Source organism: Chamaea fasciata, unplaced genomic scaffold, assembly GCF_029207755.1.
Source record: "Chamaea fasciata isolate MVZ Bird 193981 ecotype frontalis unplaced genomic scaffold, bChaFas1.0.hap1 SCAF_1, whole genome shotgun sequence".
NCBI lineage: Eukaryota > Metazoa > Chordata > Aves > Passeriformes > Sylviidae > Chamaea > Chamaea fasciata.
Window position 1 is genome coordinate 52024295 of NW_027094086.1, and position 19203 is coordinate 52043497.

At 39.7% G+C, this 19203-nt stretch overlaps 1 protein-coding gene across 7 annotated transcripts in view; it reads right to left on the reverse strand.

Annotated features, from left to right (window-relative positions):
* PPP4R1 (protein phosphatase 4 regulatory subunit 1) overlaps positions 1 to 19203 on the reverse strand; it is a 64719-nt gene that overhangs the window by 23233 nt on the left and 22283 nt on the right. For all 7 annotated transcript variants that reach the window (XM_066183479.1, XM_066183462.1, XM_066183434.1 and 4 more), the window contains 4 exons: positions 6045 to 6187; positions 4500 to 4646; positions 2819 to 2926; positions 1930 to 1995 (listed from right to left, as the gene is read on the reverse strand). In XM_066183479.1, coding sequence (XP_066039576.1) covers positions 1930 to 1995; positions 2819 to 2926; positions 4500 to 4646; positions 6045 to 6187 — 464 coding nt within the window. The remainder of the gene's footprint in view (positions 1 to 1929; positions 1996 to 2818; positions 2927 to 4499; positions 4647 to 6044; positions 6188 to 19203) is intronic.

The following is a 19203-nucleotide window of genomic DNA, read 5'->3' on the forward strand; positions in this document are numbered from 1 at the left end:
TGCTTTCATATTACTTATGGATACAGATAAGGAAAATTCACTTGTCTGAAGAACAGTAAGAAAGTACTAACTCTTAAACCTGATTTATATCCCCAAAACTGCCCCCCAAAAGCTGACTTCAAAAATACCCCCAAGACTAACAAACCTATCATAAGACAAGACCTCATGTTCACACCATTCTTTTAAAGCAGGGACAAGAAAAATAACACCAGTGCATTGTTAGGAAGCAATTCTTTACTGCAAGGGTGGTGAGGCACTGGAACACATTGCCCAGGTAGACTGTGGATACCCCAAGCCTGGAAGTGTTCAAGGCCAGGTGGATAAGGCCTTGAATAACGTGATGCTAGTGGAAGGCAACCCTGCCCATGACAGCAGAGGTTGGAACTAGATGATCTTTAAGGTCCCTTGCAAACCTTAACGTTTTTTGATTCTATGATTAACATTTTACCTGTCAGAGACCACTTTGGATATTTTGTAAGATTCTTACTGAAATGCAAAGGAACAGCATCTTCAGGAAGAAAAACTTCCTTTTCTACTTCTCATTGTTAGATTTATCAACCTCTGCCACTCTCTATCCTACAATGCAGGACACGAACTGCAAAGAGGAACGGGAATGAGAGAAAGACTGCCTTTGCTCAAGGGAAAACATGTTTGAGCAGAACAGTGGTTTTACTAATAAAACTGAAGCATTTAGAAGGTGCTCAGGTGTTTGGGCTTTTTGAAAACATTCATGGTAAGGGTGGACAGTGCAGGTGAGGCACAGACATGCACAGCTGCCATGGCTTGCAACAGGCACAGTGACAAAATACGAGTAATCCAATGGCTGTTGTTACAGCCTTGTTCACAGTTATTGATGTTCAGCTGTTCATACTCCCTGCAGCCAAGTTTTCTGAACTTTGCCTCCAATCAAAAAAAGCTTTTAAGTTAGAAAATGAAGTTTCATCATAAAGCTTTTTACATCCATCCTTTTTCCTAACAATAATCCAAAAAGAGCAGAAAATGACATTTTCTGTTATTGAAAGAGAACCCCAGCTGTCCTGCCACACATTATTGCTTTCAAATGAAATAATCATCACTTTTTTATTTCATAGTAGTGTAATTGCACCCTCTACAAAGTTTTAATCCAAATTCATTACGCTAATCACTAAAAAGGCAGTTGGTGTGAGAGAAATCAATTTACATCCCAAATCAGGAAGCATATGGGATGCAAATCCACACAACTAAACTTCATTACCAAATGACTTGAATCACTCAACAGCTAGAGAAAAATGCAGCAAATGCTTTAAGAGCATAAGAAATGGACTGAGAGCCACAATAGGCCTAGCTGTCCCAACACCACTACTGCAAAAAGCTGCAGAGTCTCTGGCTGAAGTCATGCCTCCATTTACACTGTCCATGTAAGTCCCTCGCTAATTGAGGGCACTGATTCATCAGCCTCTGCTGGCCCTCAACAAGCTCACTGTCCACACTGCCAAGAGGAGAAAGCTTGAAAAGGGATCTCAGAGACTGCCAAGCTGATTTCTGCTCCCTAGCCTTGTCATGTCTCCGTATCTATCAACATCCACTAGCTCCCTGGACCCACCACGGGAATGTGGGCACAGTTAAGTATCCTCTTCTCACCGCTTCATCCAGTTCTTTTCCATTCTGAATTAGTCACTCTTCCTTTTATTTCATTTTTAATTTCCAAGATTCACTTATTTCTTTTACCTTTCTTTTTCTTTCCCTCCTTTGCAGGAGGCTCTTTGAGGCAGGAAAACTGACTTGCAGAGATTAAATCCATACATAAGCCTCACCACTCCCAGAACTTTATCCTCCCTGCCACGCTCCCCCTGTATCTCCAATCTCTCATCAACTGCCCCTCTTTTGTAGCTTGTCTGGCTCCACTCCTGAATTGTATTAAGAAGAAAAACCCTTTAAGAAATGGCTTACCAGCATTTCTTCGGTGGCGTGCTGTCCAACCACACTGCAGATATCTCCAAAATTGGCTGCACATACCTTGCAGACAGAATGCAAGAAATAAAGACTAAGACCACAGTCTTAATACAGCAAAATCCAAGAGAAAAACAACAACAACAACAACAACAACAACAACAACAACAACAACAAAACAACACAACAAACCTTTTAAAAATCAGAAAAATGTGTTCTGGTGCAAACTCATTATGGGCTACTTTCCCATTCCACCACTTTCCATGTTTTTTAAAAAAGAAAAAGTTTTCTTTTTTGTCAAAATTAGTCAGTCCTTTTTAATCACAGAAGAACCCCAAAACTTGAATGAAAAGAAAAGAGGATAAAATGTATTTGAAGTGCTGTTAAATTAAAGAACACTTGCAGCTATCAAGGGAAATAAGCTAGTCAATGGCAGGATGAGACCAAAGCACAGACTCCACACCTAAACATCGTGATGGAATGAGTACTGGTTTACTTCATCTTTAATGAAGATGAGCATCTTTAATTCCATCTGTGCAAACAGATATGAGCTCAGGTGGCTGATGCTGTATCAGCCACAGTTGGTTCATGTTTTCCTGGCTATCAACACAACCATAAGGACATATACCCAATCACACTGCAGCCATCTATAGCATAAGAACAAGCAGATTCTTTCTTTGTTCCCACTAATGAGGGTAGTGATTCTGGAAAAAAATCTCAGTGTCAAATATTAAAATCTGTGGAAATTAGAGCTACAACAACCCCCACAGCTTTCACTTATACATTTCACAAATGAGATCTACCAGGAAAGTTTCTCAGTCCCATGCAAGTTCCAAGCACATAACATGTTTTTCACAGATCATCTGGACCAGATGCTCCTAATTCCTACCTTACGAACATGAAACATTCTGCAGTCACAGCACATCTCACAGAACCTGGGAAGCACAAGCCTTTCCGTGATGTCCTTTCCAACCATGGAGGCCATTTTGCACATAATCTAACAAGACAGACACTAATCAGAGACGCTTGCACAATGCACCATTCTGTGTCAGCTAAGCAGAGGCTTTTTACATCTACTCTTCATTCTGATTAACATAATTTTACTGAAAACTGGAAAAAATATTGAAAACCAAACCCCATTTGAATTGAAAAGGTCTGGCCACTTTTGCAAAGAACTGTGTTTCCCATTTCCTTGTTGTGACACGACACAGGTGTAGAAGATGGCATTGATCTTCCAAGAAACTAAATCAAATTCCCGGCTAACAAAGATAACTGGACTCTTAGAAATTATGCTCCTAGGTTACCCAACAGACCTCTAAAAGAAAAATTACATGGTTCTTTTACTATTTCTACTTTTACTATACAAAATGTATATATGTACAATTAACAGAAAATTTTTGACAATTAATATGCTTAAGAGACTTCTGAGTCCCATATGGTTTAAAATTAATTACAGCACTACACTGTATATATGCAACTCCCAAACATAAAATTCCCAAAGAAATGTATCACACCAAAAAAGAACTCTTCCCTCTAACTGCTCTTTCATTCTAACTTGTACTGAAACATTTAAAAAAAAATCAACTTCAAAAGGAAAAAGAATTTTATGTCTACCTTTCCCAATCATGTTAGGAGACTACTTACATTCATTCCCCTATAATAACAAATGATGGCTTTTCTAACCTCTAGGGGGTTGATGAGGTACAGAAATTTCTGTGAAGTTTCAGTACTTTCAAAACCATGAACACAGATAAAGCTAATCTGCTTAAATTTTATTCCCTTATGTAATTGGAAGCTTCATCAAGAAGCACTCGAAATTTGGTGCCAAATGCAACAGTGCTGGAGCCTTTTTATTGTTTATCTGTCCAGCCACGGTAGGAAAGTAAAATATTAAATGAGGTCTCTCTCAAGCAAAAAGAAAAGAAAAAAAATCACCCAGCAGAAAGCACCAATTGCAAAAAAACCCCAAAGGAAACAAAATGCCATTTCTCCATTATAAATTAACTAATCTGCTTACTATTTAAATTCAACACATACATTTTAATTATGAAGGCTGTGTCTAATGCAAAAAAATCCCCACCAACCAACCAACCATGAGTTAATCAACTCAGATGCTTATTACTTTGTCCAATAAAACACAACAAAATCAATAAAGAGAACAGACATACAGCAAGGAGCAACAGAACTGAGGCATTAAAGCTTTTGAACTGATGGAAATTTTCCACACAGGCAATTTAAACTTCCATAAAATAAACAGACAAACCTTCAAAAAACTGAAAAGCTAATACAGCAGATGCTTTAGGAGTCAATAAAATTAATCCCCTGCACTGTCTTGTCCAGCTGGGTTGTTTTTTTCACAGCATATATAAGCTATTGAATTTAGATCTTAACTTGACCAGAGCGTACAGCACTGACACAGCACAGAAGTTGTTACAGATTTGTTACTGAGAGGGAATATAACGTTTTCCTTTTAGTAATGGTTGTGCAACTTGGAAACACACCACCACCACTGCACTATCAAGCATTCAGGCACACTTTTGGCTATGTGATTTGGCATTGCTGTTACTTACAGCCACAGCTTCTGTCTTCACATCATCGTTGCTGTCTGGGGCTGTCAGATCTATCAGCACAGGGCACACTTTGGTCTCCACATCGTATCTCTCAATGAGTTCTTGCTCCAACAGCACTAACAACGCTGCCTGGCTTGTTTTTCTTACCTGCCATAAAAAGACAAAAAATTGAACCAAGCAATTCAAAGAGTGTTTCATTTGTTGAAATACGTGTGTCCTGAATTTTGGAAGTTATATACCAACACGCAGCAGTACTAACTGCACATGCTGAGAGGACAAGTGCCCCACAAGTGCTTTTCAAGCACTTCATGTTTGCTGTCCAGTGTTTTGGGAGCTGTGGAGGTGCACACCCACCTTGGTTGACAATGTGCAGGTGTTTCTGGGGTTCACATGCAATTTGTTTTCATGTCAAAAAGAGCAGTCATGGCAAATCCCATGCAAATGTGTGAAGAAAAAGCAGCACAATTAAAGGAGAGTAACAAATTTCTAAGGAAGATGAATTTTATTAAACAAATCCTCTTTATCTGACATTAACAAGAAATAGGCTGGCAAGGAAAAATTGTGCTTATTTCCCATGCTTTTAAATTCTGAGACACAATTTTGCTTCTTTTTTTTTTTTGTGTAAAAGAGATACCCATTAGTGACTTCATAGCTGGCTAACCCCTGCCTCTAAAAGGAGTAATTTCATCAGAAGAGAAAACATTACAAACAGGAGACTACATACACTGCAATGCAGCAATTTTGGAAACACCTTTGAGCTCTTTGTCTCAGAGATCCGCAGCCCAATGAACTATTCAACTGAGGTTAAAACAATGAAAAGAATCACTGAATCTTCTAGCAGGAGAACATCAAACAAAAGTAGAGTTGTTGTACTATACATGACTTAGCAAAACAACGACTAAGAAAAACAGGTTTGGGTAGTTATTTTTAACAATGTAAATTTTGAAAAGGGCAAGGAAAAAAGTGACAAACTCAAGAGGCCTAAAATACTGAAAATAATGTATCAACTAGCATTAATCTAGTCTGAAATTACTGGAGAAGCCTCAAGAAAGCTTTGGACAAGCTAACTTATACATGCAGAGAAATGTGAGAACCACATGAGTTCAATCCAAAACTTTTATTGGATTGATATACAAATAACTGGTAATGAACATGCACGACGGTGTTAAAACAAAAAGTGTTAAAAAATTGTGTTAAAAAAACCTGAATTATACTCACTTTTCCATTACTATTGCTCCTTTCTGCCAGAATTTAAATTACGCAAGCTTGCCTAAATGACTGATTTTGTCCTTATGAATACAATACCTGATTTAAAGGCCCCAAGTCAGTACTGATCACGTTAAACATAAAAAACTGTTACGAAATTTTCTTTAAAATTTTTTCTTAAGTATTTTCTTTAAATAAATTCATAGTACCATGTATTTAATTTCCATTCCAAATCCTTATATCCCAAAACATAACACACTTGAACGATACTAAATTTAAATAACTTGGCATCACAACAGTATTTCACCAGCTAGTAAACTACTCCTACAAGACACTCACCTGGTTATTCTGGTCTGCAAGGTATCGCACCACAATAGGTAGTAGGTATTTGGAAAAAGCATAAGGGATTGAAGGCCTGTTTTCCTGACAGAACATTGCAATGTGAGGCACCTGCTCCATCAGTTCTGCCCGCACTGTTGGCTCTGTAAGGGTCAAACAAAACCAAAAAAAGGCATAATGTATGTTTACAAGCATGCTCCCAGATCCTGCCAGAGTAAGCTTCTTACAGTACTCTACATACAAAGTGTGTTTTCAAGTGCTCCTGTCAGTGTGTTTGTCAAGCTTCATTTTGATCATCTTTTTACAAAACCAGATAAAACTACACCCTGTGCTGCCAAACTACTAAAGAGTCACGTCTCACATTCTTAGTAAGAAGACAAGAAGAGGTGTAAGACAGCTAGCCACCAAATGTTATGAGTTTCAGAATTGTCCAAACTCCCTATGAGCATCACCTACTTCACAGAAACCTCCTACACAGAAAGCCAGCCCAGAACTGGCACCACTGTGAGAAGTAAAGAACTGAGGGGGAGTCCGGCCCATGGCCTCTCAGACAGGAAAGATCCCACTGAGCAGGACAACCAGCCATAACCACAGATGCTGTTCTTCATTCTTCGCTTTTTTAAGGCTACTGATGTCATTGTCAGATGGAAAAGGTCCTGCATCTTTCCAGCTGCTTCTGTTAAACCTTTGAGATGTGTTTCTCACCAAAGTTGGTCATTATTTTAAAAGTATTTAATTCAATCTTTAAATTCAAGAAATGGCACACTGCCTAGATGAACCCTAATCCCCACAGAACATGCACATATATCTGGGGGATGAGACAAGAAGCAAGAGGAACAATACAGGCATGGATTAAATTCCAACTACTAGAAAAACAGATTCAATTTAACAATCAGGACCTTATTACATGCCTAACCTCTTCATGGGGATAAAAAAAAAGAATCAGAACTAAGTACTTCTGCCCTTTCAGGATTTGCTGACATATGCAGTTACCACTGGTCTACTGATTACCTACAAAAAGACATAACAAAACCTATCCATTACTCTCAAATTATACTAATCTGATTTACAGTATTTTAAATAATAAGATGTATATGTCACAGGATAAGTACATATGCCTCACTGAATTTTTACCTAAAAGTTATTCAGGTAAAACTTAATGGTATAACCTGAACCATCTTTCTTGGAATACTTGTAATTAACATGACTCACTAAAAATACAACCTTTTGTTAAATGGAAGCATGCAACATGCATTTGTGTTTAACATGGCAAATGTGTGCAGCACTTGGCTTTCTTAAACACTGGCTACAAGTGTAAACTCAGGTCTGAATAAAACATAACAAAGACAAAGCCCGTCCCCTGCTGTGTGCAGTCTTTTCTTCACTGAGGATAATGAGAACAGGAAAGATCACTGCACATAATGTAATTAAATGCCTATGGGCTCCAATTCTTTCACTACAGACTTAAATTAGTTTTCCTATAGAAAAACATACCAAAATCAGAGTTGGAGGGGACCTTATAGATTATCTAGTTCCAAACCCTGGGGGTAGGGGTTCCACTAGACCAGGCTGCTCAAAGCCCCATCCAACCTGGACTTGAACACTTTCAGGAATCCTCTGGGAAGTTTGAGTTGCTGACCAAGTTGCAAAACACAAAATGAAGTCTCAGATAAATCAGTATCATATAGGTCTGCTGTTCATGACAATAAAGTAAAAAACGTCTTCCAATCTGCTCTATATCTCCTCCCAAATGTTATCAGGAGCACACAGGAGAAAAACGTTTTTATTTAAACTTCAGCCATTCTGAAACATGCAGGCTGAACGCCGTAAGCAATACAAGCATCCTGAGGTTCGTATTGAAGCAAGTCAGATCCAGAAGAACATTACACAAACTATGTGCAAGTTTTAGCAGATCTAACAAAAATTCACACCTTAACAAAATGTTGAATTCTAGTCCAGTGATCAAACACTACATTTGTAGCACTAAATGTAACAGCTGACCAAAATGTGCACCTGTATCTAGGAAAAACTTGTTAATGAGATTATTAATTCTGAAAGTTGAAGCCTCCATTTCATACTAATGCAAAGAAAGAAAATATTCCTATTGCAGTAACTCATCTTTTGCTTCCTTATAAAAATTTGCCAGAGCAGTCCTTAGAACACAAGAGACGGTGCAATTGTTCATTCGGATGAGGCGGGGGGGGGGGGGGGGTGTCAACCAAAGTAGATCAGGTGCTTTCAAGAGTCAAGTTGGCAAAAATATCTATTTTCTTCCTATATTTAATTCCATTCTGGTCCTTTTATCTGACAAGGCCTGGCTTCTTCAGTTCTGGAAGAGGGACTTCAAGTGTGCCTGAGAAAGGAGTCCTTTCAGATGACAACTTTGACACATCAGCATGCTTTTTTTCCACCTGAGTAACAACCAGCCCAAAGGTGGCTGAGTTAAACAAGCCTGGCAAACACCCTCCATTGGCAACTGCCCAGTATCCACTGAAAACAGAGCAACTACAAATGGAAGAGTCTTTCCTTGCTGAGTACATTTGGAGATAAAGAAAGACATTATCTCTGCCAACAGGCTGTACACAGCCCCTCTCCCCAGAGCAATTTGTTTGAAAAGGGTGTAGATGGCAAACAGAGTAAGATGAGGAACCATGAGGGTGGGCAAGGAGGATGGGAACTTGATGGACAAGAAATGGGAACCAGTGCTCAAAGCCAGGGCTGGAGGAACTCGTGTCCACCTTTCCCATAAGGCTGTTGTTTCAAGACATGCCCAGGACATGATCTAGGGGTACAGGTGACTTATGTAGCAACACTTATTCCTAGGATCTTGTTTTCTCATCTTACAACTCATGCCTTGTTTCTTATAGCAGACAGAAGATGACTGGCAGTGGGGAGGGAGGGAGAGCAGACGTTAAAGGGGATGGAGAGTAAGCAAAATCAACCTGACTGAGGCTGCATTTTTGACAGCAGTGCTTCTTAAATGGCTTCTAAAATTGCTTTGGGCAGTTCCCACCCTCCCAGAGACAAAAACCTGCAGCTTCCATTTATGCCAATGCTACTGTTCATGCAGCCAGACAATAAACCCTATCAAAGAACTGATCTAGCTGATGCAGCTTTTGCCTCACCACAGCAGCATCATTAAACAGCAAGAACTGGCACTTAATATTGATTTCCCTGTGCAATCACACAATTCCCTCAAGTAGCAGAACTGCCTGATGGTGGAAGCAAGCAATGGTAAAAGAAGGTGCTAGAATTGAGGAAAAGAAGCAAAATGCTGAGAAAGCCAGTTTATTCCTTTGCCTAGTCTGAAGCAGTGCACAATGTTCAAGGCAGGCTCTTGACAGAGTAACTGCACACTACTCATTTGATTGCAATCTGAACTCTGTCTTGATCCTGAAGAAATACCTCTGCAATCGAAGCCAACAAAAACTCCATATGAAGTATATTAAGGGCTGTGTACATACTTTGGACACCAGGCACTCAAGACAAGGACCTCTTTGACACCTCTACAGTCTGCCCACTCACTGATAAAGCAATGGCAACACTCCTTCCCCAAACTGATGAGGTTTGCTGTGAAACTGGATTCATACATTTCTTTATTAAGCACTCCAGTAAGAGTGCAGGATGCACCAAAACCATGAGATCCTTTTCCTTCACAACAGGGTTCATCTATTATGCAGCATTTATGTCAGCCGCCTGACAATACTAAAGACCTGCAGATGTAAAGTGAGCCCCTTTCTTCCTGAGCTACTAAGTCAGCTCTGGCTTTGTGAGAAACACAGGCAGATGAGACACTGCAATTAAAGATTTGAAACATTCATACCCAGGAATGAATTAGAACCGTAAAGTCACCTTAGTTCTTATGTTCCCTAATTTTTAAGTACACAGCTCTGAGATCTTTGTAAGGTCGATACAAAGCAACAAACAAGGAGTGCTGTGTAGGGAACTGGCGGTGTAACACAACACCCTAATTCACCATCAAAAGGCGTTTGTGCTGCTCTGGGGAATTACTGCTGCTATGCAAGAACCTGAACCTTAAGCTTACCAATTTAGATAAGAGCTCAATTCTTCCAAAGGCTGAAGCATATGTTCCAGTGCGTACTGAATAGAGTCTAATCTCGCGGTCTGATGCAGTTACAGTGGAACCTTTTTTTTTTTTTGCATTATGTTTCCTTAAAACCCAAGCAACAATGCCAAAAAAATCCACTGAAGTCGGAGGGCTTTCTCATTTCCTTCATCTGTTCCTCAGCATTGTCTTTAGCTTAAACAGGTGGTAGGTCCAAGCAGGGATTCCAGGAGGCTACAGTACACAACAGTCTCTGCCATTTCAGTTCAAACTTCCCTGTTGCTTAAAATCAAATTTACAGTTTGGACATTTGTGTTGGGTTTGGCCGGGACAGTGTTAATTTCCTTCACGGTAGCTGGTACACAGCCATGTTTTTGATTTTTGCAGGAAACAGTGCTGATAACTCAGGGATGTTTTGGTTATTGCTGAGCAGCACTTGCACAGATCCAGGGCTGCTTCTGCCTTTCACCCCACCCCACCAGCAATTGGCAGGAGATGCACCAAGAGGGGACACAGCCAGGACAGCTGATCCGAACTGACCACAGGGACACCCCAGACCACGGTGTCATGCTGATCATATAGAGCTGAGGGAAGAAGGAGGAACGGGGATGTTTATCGCCCCAGGTCAGGTGTGAGGGCGCCTTGTTCTCCTGGGGATGGCTGAACAGCTGCCTGCCCATGGGAAGTGGTGTATGAATTCCTCTCACATTCACAGTGAATATTTGAGCATTACCCAGGGTTGTTATGTTCCATGCGCATAAATTTAAGTCAGCTTAAACACCATTTCCAGTACAAATCCAAAACATGGCCCACTATTAGTTACTATGAAGAAAATTACCTCTGCCAAAATCAGCAGTTATCAACATAGTGAACAGTGCACAGCAGTTACATGTTGCTTCATAAAGCATAAGCTCATCCAGCTGGGGAATACGTCTGCACTCTGTGTTTTTTGCACTGTACAATATAGTCAAGGACCAGGCTTTCACAAAGTATAAACAAAATCTGGGAGGAGAATTTTGCTTCACGTCAAGTTTCTATTTTAGGCAGTCTGGAAAAATCTCTGTGTACAGCTAGGTTCTATGTAACATTTGCCTGGAACAGTATTTTTCCATTTGGCAGAGGAAGTATTTTTAAATGCTGATCTTTCCAAACTATCTCTTGAAAGTACAAGTCTATCTATTCCTTAAAGAAGCAAACTACTTGAAAGAAAACCTGCAATTTGTTAAAACAAAAACTTTGAAAATAAATACTAATTTAAAAGACTAGATTTCCTTACTTATTAGCATTTTATTCAATTTTATCATATCTTGTGTATTATCTAGATACAGAATTACAATGAACTGAGTTTTAGGAATCAAGCAAAATTAAGAGAATGACAAGACAGGGAAAATAACTTCACTTCCCTCTGTTCATGAAATAACGTTGAAAAGATGTTTCCAGAATAAAATGACATGATTCTACCTTTCTTCATTTCCAGACCACACAAATCCATCCATATGTTCAAATCAGTGTCTCCAGAACCTGGTCAGACTTTTTTCTGCATAAACAAACTCTCAGTTTTAGCTGTTTCACAAATGACCATTCAAATCAACATCAAACCGACTGCAAAATCATAGAAGTAATTAACTACTACTTCTTCATTCATGAAAAAACACATTTCCCCTAAAATCTGACACCATCTCTCATGTAAAGTGCCAGCATGCTCACTCGGCTACTCCTAGCACAGACACTCAGCTTGGATATATAAATGTGTAATGTTTATTTCAACCCTGCTGAGGCTTCAGTTCGCTTTCTATTCCACTTCAGCTACGAGGAAGTAAAGCACCACCATCAGCTGGAAATTAAAAGGGGATTATTTTAGAACTGCAGAGTATAATACCAACTAATTGCTTCAGAGCAGTTATTTATAAATCGAATCATTATTCCAGAGCCACACCACAACCAGATTTTTTTCACAATGCTTTATTCTGCAGCAACACAAGGTATTTAGAAAAAAGTCTGCAATGTTTTCATCATCCCACTATGACCGTTCTGAAACGCAAGCAGCAGTGAATTTCCACTATATTTGTGAGGGGTTTTAAGGTTTTCGTGTTGTAAAACTGTATATGAAGAACAACCACTGATGATGTTAAAGATGCTTTAACTGACAATTTTTATGAATTAAAATGAATTAATTCATAATTTTTATGAATTATGTTTTAAGTACATCTGAAGATTAATAATATTGCCCTTTGTTCTTATTAAGGGTTGTAAGCAACAGGGAAAGGTGTAAGTGTATGGCTCTGCATTAACACTTCCATTCTATAAAGGAATAATTCACAGAATCACAGAATATCCTGAGTTGGAAGTGACCCAGAAGGATCATCAAAGTCCAACTCCTGGCCCTGCACAGGACCACCCCAAAGAGTCACACCACGTGCCTGAGATGACTGTCCAAATGCTTCTTGAACTCTATCAGGCTTGGTGCTGTGACTGCTTCCCTGGGGAGTCTGTTCCAGTGCCCAACCACCCTCTGGGTGAAGAACCTTTTCTTAATATCCAACCTGAACCTCCCCTGACTCAGTTTTATCTATCCTCTTCTTTCCCCAAAAATAACTTTCCATTTCCCTCTTTGTTCTACAAACCTAAGTATTTTCCCTTTCGATTTCCACCATTTCCCACTTCACCTTTCCCTCTGATTTTCCAACCTCTTTCAAAGATAAAAGAAAAGCTAGACAAGTGGAAATACACTGTGACCAGAGCCCATTCCTTTTAGCTTAGGAGTCCAGCAGAAAGGCTGATCTGTCTGACGCATGTGCTGCTTCAGTAGTCAGGCTCTTTTCTCTTGTTAACCAGAAATGGATTTCACTACTGACTGGCAGAGCAACGAGTGAAACACAGACTAATGAGGGAGGGTAAAGTCACCGTTAGTTATTCATAAGATGCATGGAGAGAAAAAAGAGGTTTACATCAAGCACAGGAAAAAGTTCTTAGCGTAGCAGGAGGTGGGAGATGAGGTATGGAAAACCCTGAAACATGAAGATGGGGAAGGGAAGAAAATACAGCTGGAGATACTGGCAGCTGGGAAAGGCAAATATTAGCATTTCCATTAATATTGCTTACATATGAAGATTTTTGTTAAATGAAATGCTGCAGTATGTGCTGTTTGACAGGTAATGTTGGCAGGTCTCAAAATACCAACAGCAGTAATTGAACATTACATTAATAAAACCATTTAAGTACATTATTAAGTAATTAGGGTTGTAAGGCCATCCACATTAAGCCTGATTATAGAGCTTCAAAACCTAATGATCAATTAGCCTAATAATTGTTTTCAAAATCAGCTGTTTTGGAAACTGCATTTACAACTGATTCTTCGCAGTAAAGAGATTACTTTTGACTCAGAAGAAAAACATCCTAGTTGGCTATATTCAGACAAATAAGCACCAGCCCTTCAGGATGCCATATTATTTTCCCCTCATCATTTGTTTAAAAAGATACCTATGTGTACCTATTTCATAGTAAACTAAATTACACAAGTATTTTAGAAATGAAGATACAGACTCTCCCTTTTAAAAGAAACTTCAGAAAATAAGATTTAAAGCTTCTGGAGCCTCTTGCACACTAAGCAAAATGCCAGTAATGCAGTAATTCTGGCTGAGGCTAACTTTCAATGCCAGTTAATCGCACTTCAGCACACAATGATGCAATCTTGTATCATCTAGGCCACTCACAAGCTGGTACAAAAAAAAAAAAAAGTTCGAATTATACTAATTTACTTAAGTGAAAAACTCAGACATAAGGCCCTTGTTCAAGCCCTCACAAGCCTGTAGCTAGTCTACATTTGAGAATGAAGAAGACACAGCTGTCTTAATACAAAGATAAGCATTTTTAATCTAACAAGGGTTTATGGGGGATAATTTAACATTTGCCAAGCACTGGGCTTATATGCCAATCTACTTCTTGGCTCGTATAGATTCAAAGACACCATAAAAACATCTAAGTGGGAAGTCATACCTAACATCCCTAAAGAAACAGAGAAATTACAAATCCTGTGTTCTGCCAGTACTGGGAGCAGCTCATTTCCAGTACCACATTTAGTGGGTATTTTTTCCCAGTAGAAACACAATAGTGATTCTAAGGCTACAAGTGTAAACTGGAACTAATTCATTACTCACACATAAACTGGAATTAATTCATTAGAAAGAGTCCATGCTACCCCGTCAGGTAAAGGCACACTTTGTATCATTTGTATGTACAGACACAATGGTAATCAAAACTCTTTTTCACAAAATACAATTCACTACAAATCTATTCAAAGGGTCCAAAAGAATTTCCACCAAAAGCTATTTCTTTCAGATTTTTTTTTTTTTTTTTTTTACAAAAAGCTTTCATAAAATCAATTGTAGAGCTGGTATTTGCTTTTGCCATGATGCCTCAAAAAATCTGTCTTGGCTAGCCAGCTGGTATCTCAAGATAAGTATCAATCATAGCAAACCATATTCTCATAATTTTCTTCCATCCTACAATCATATTTGGACCCAGATATTTTTCCAGAAAAGATTAATTTTTATTCCACATTAATACAGTATTTAGGACAACCAAGATGACATTTAGGTTCTTAAAGTTTTATCACAGTAGATGAAGAATCAAAACTATTGGAAATTCTCCTGCTTTTAAACACAGAAATGGCAGTCTCAGCATAGCCCCAGGTAAAAAGTATCAAAAACTACCAAAACAAACCTGAAAAAAGCTAAAAAAAAAATCAAAAAAAAAAACCCCAAACCAACAAACCACAAACCCAAAGAATTTAAAAAAAACCCCGAGACTGATTCTCTTTCAAGCAAAGACCATGTCCAAAAACCATCAACCCAACTACAAGACTTCTGAAATTGCAAGGTATTAACAGGACAGAGGACTCCCTTGGCAACTTTAGGAAAGCTGGTATTTTCTAGTTCACTGCTGTACCTCTATTTTGGAAACCATCATCAGTAGCCCAGAAAGAGAACAGATATTGTGTATCCTGGGTATATTCTTCAATCCCAACCTCATTATACCAACTACTGAAAAAAAATAAAAAGGGGGAAAGTACTGTGCTTTCTATGACTTGATTTGACAAGAGAAAACTAAGAGCCCCAAATGTTAAAAGAACTGGCATAAGACTGACAAGCAACAACAGTTAGAAATGAAGAGACTTGTACTTAGTCATAGTTTAGTTTGACCTTCAAGTTTGTTTTTATTTGTTTAAACATTTAAACATGAAAGTTTGACTCCAGGATGGCTCTAATCATACAAATATCTTGCTCTAACCAAGAGAGTTAAAACACACAGGCTCTTTTACAGTATTTTCTTATTCCAAATTCAGGGGCTTGTATGTTTTATGGACAAATTGGAAAAAAAATATTTTAAATGGAAAGAAGCAGGACAAAAAGTAACAAGTCTAATAGTAACAACCTTAAACATACACCAACATAAAAACCATAATTCCTGCAACAAAACCAAAAAGCCAAAACAGAAAAAAATAAACAAAACCCACTGTGCTGCAGTATGAGTAATAGTAAAGCACACATACTACGAAGATACAAAGGAGATCTAGTCCCCTAATGAATTTTCACATGGTTTAAAACACAAGGATATTCTAATAACTTGCCTTACCGAAACCAGCCAAGTCCAATACTGCAACTGCTCGAGGCACAAGACTCAGTTAAGTCTGCAGAAATTTAATTTGTGGGGCAGCTGCAGAATCCAGCACTACTAGTTTGGCAGATCTGAAACAACTTCTACAATGCAGGAAAAGCCTGAACTGCTGCTTTTACTGATGCTGAGAAAATATCAGCCCTGACTAAAAATGTACCCCACCCTTGTTAAAGGCAGCAAATTGATTTGAGCTCAACTCTTGGCTTCCACTACTTTTCTGCCTAAATAAACTTCAATTTGACACACTTAGCTGGTCACCAATGAAAAGCCTAAGGCTACAAGTTGCTGCAAGAGGCCGTTTTCCCTTGGACACATCTGTCCTATTTTCTAAACTGAAGTGGAGCTTCAGAAAGTTTCTGATGCTCAAAACTATTCACAGGGCTACACAAACAGGCAACTGTATATGCAGATTTCAGAAGCAGAGCTTTGCTAAGAAAGCATTCTATAAACAGTAGTATGTCACTGTTCTCAATTAAAGACACATTTTATTGTAAGTGAATAGTGACGTTTTTTCCCTTTTGAAGAACCCTTGGAGAGGTACTCAATACAATTATGTAATGCTTACAACAGGCTACTTTTCCTGGCTAAACAAGGACATTCCCTCAGAAAAATAAAACCATGCATTTTAAATTAAGACAGTAATGACAGAATAACAGAAATCAGCAGATTGTATTTTTACCCTTGGAAAGCCTTATCTTCTGCAGTTCCAAAAGAAGGGAGAAAAACTAACAGTCATTAAATAGAAGAAACATTTTCTTCTCATTCAAGATTTAACACAAATTTCTCTTAATAGCACTCCAACAACAACAAAAGAATGACCAGATCTTTTCTGATGTTTTGCTGCTAGACTTTCTTCCTTCTGGTGTGTCAAACGTATCGGCTACGCTGAAATCAAGCCCGTAATTCTTTCTAGAGCATCTTTAAGCCAGAATTTTGTTACAGCTCTTTCCACGCCATTTTTCCCTTCATCCACTTCCCGATCACTTTTGAAGCACTCCTTTTCTTTCATATTTGTTTTTCATTTTCTCCTGCTTTTGCCTTTTATGCCAAACACTCAGCCGTCCCAATATACTGATTAGCAACAGACACTGGATCTACAGAGCTCTCCTACTCAAGCAAAGAGGATGCACAGCAAGCTCATTACACTGGACTGCAGGAGCAGACTTTTCGCATCTTCAGGGATTTGCTTGGTGGAGTACCATGGGATCTCCAAGTGCAGGAGCAATGCATCCCAACAAAGAAATAGTTAGGCAAAAACACTGGGAGGCCTGCATGGATGTACACGGAACTCCTGGACAAACACAAGCAAAAAAAAGGAAGCCTGCAGAGGGTGCAAGCAAGGACTGGTAACCCAGGAGGAATACAGAAAAATTGTCCAAGCTGCCAGGGATTGGGTTAGGAAAGCTAAAGCCCTCAAAGAATTAAAACTGGTCAGGGATGTCAAGGCAACAAGAAAGGGGTCTATAGGTACACCAGTGAAAAAAGGAAGACTAGGGAAAATATGAGCCCTCTCCAGATGAAAGTGGGAGACCTGGTTACCCCAAACCTCGAGAAGGCTGAGGTACTCAATGATATTTTTCCCTCAGTCTTCAGTGGCTAATTCTCCACTTGAGTTCCAGAGGGCAAAGGTGGCGATTGGGAGAATGAAGAAGTGTCCAGAGAAGACGATCAGGTTCAAGATCATCAAAGGAACCTGAAGGTGCACAAGTCCACAGGACCTGATGCAGTGCATCCATAGGTCTTGAGGGAACTGGCAGAAGAAGTGGCTAAGCCACTATCCATCGTATTTGAGACCTGTAGCAGTCCAATGAAGCTCCCACCAAACTGAAAAAGGAAAACAAACCGCTCATTTTCAGAAAGAAAAAAGGAAGATACAAGGCCAGTCTCACCTTGGTGCCTTAGCAAGATCATGGTGTAGATCCTCTTGGAAACTGTGAGAAGGCTCATGGAAAATAAAGAGGTGATGTGTAAGAGCTAACACAACTTCACTAAGGTCAAACCATTCCTGGCAAATTTGCTAGCTCTCTACAATGGGGTTAAGGTGTTGGTAAATAAGGGAAGAGCAGCTGACATCATGCACCTGGACTGAGGCAAAACATTTGACACCACCTTGTTACGTCCTTGTTTTTAAACCAGAGACACATGGATTTGACAGAAGGCCACTCAGTGGATAAACAGCTGGCTGGATGGTTGCACTCACGTTGTGGTCAACAACTTGATCTCCAAGGGGAGACCAGTAACAACTGGAGCTCCTTAGGGGTCAATACTGGGACCAACATCTTGGTTGGTGACATGGACAGTGGGATGGAGAGCACCCTCAGCAAGTCTGCCCACAACACCAAGCTCTGTGGTGGGACTGATGTGAGGGAAGGGACAGCACCCACAGACACCTCTATGTGCCTGAGAAGTGGGCCCATGTGAACCTCAAGAAGTTCAACAAGGCCACAAACGAGGTCCTGCACCTGGGTTGGGACAAACCTTGGTACCAATACACCGTTAGTAGAGAATGGATTGAGAGCAGCACTGAGTAAAAAGACTCAGAGGTGCTGGTTGATGAAAAGCTCAACACGACCCAGCAATGTGCACTTGCAGCCCAGAAAGCCAAATATATCCTGAACTGCATCAAAAGCAGCGTGGCCAGCAGGGCGAGGGAGGGGATTCTGCCCCTCTGCTGTGGTGAGGCTCCATGTGGAGTGCTGCATCCAGCTCTGGGGACCAAGATAAGCAGGACATAGACCTGTAGCAGCAAGTCCAGAAGCGGGTCATGAAACTGATCACAGAGATGGAGAATTTCTCCTATGAGAGAATGCTGATAGAGCTGGGGCTGTTCAGCCTAGGGAAGAGAAGGCTCTGGGGAGACCTTACTGAAGCCTTCCAGCACCTAAGGAGGCCTGAAAGAGAGCTGAAGAGGGACTTTTTACAAGGCCATGGAGTGACTTGGTAAGGGGTAATGTCTTCAAACTGAAAGAAGGCAGGTTTAGATTAGAAACAAAGCAGAAATTCTTCACTATGAGAATGGTGAGGCCCTGGAACAGGTTACCCGTAAGTTGTGGATGCCTCATCCCTGGAAGTGTACAAGATCAGGCTGGATGGGGCTTTGAACAACCTGGTTTTGTGGAAGACGTCCCTGTCAATGGCAGGCCTCTTCCAACCCAAACCATCCTCTGATTCTGTTATTTGCCCCTTCACCAATTCTTGCTGCTTCTCTTACCTTCACACCTGGTTGCCCAAAAAGGTCTAAAGGAACAACTTTAGCATTTAAATTCTATCAAAACTTATAGGAGTTTTGCACAGATGGTTTCCAAGTTCATTTTCAAGGCAATAAACTGATCTTGATCTACAAATCTAAAATAATCATGTAGATCTGTTGAGTAGCAAAAGTGCATAATAAAAGTTACTAAACATGTACTGCTTGAA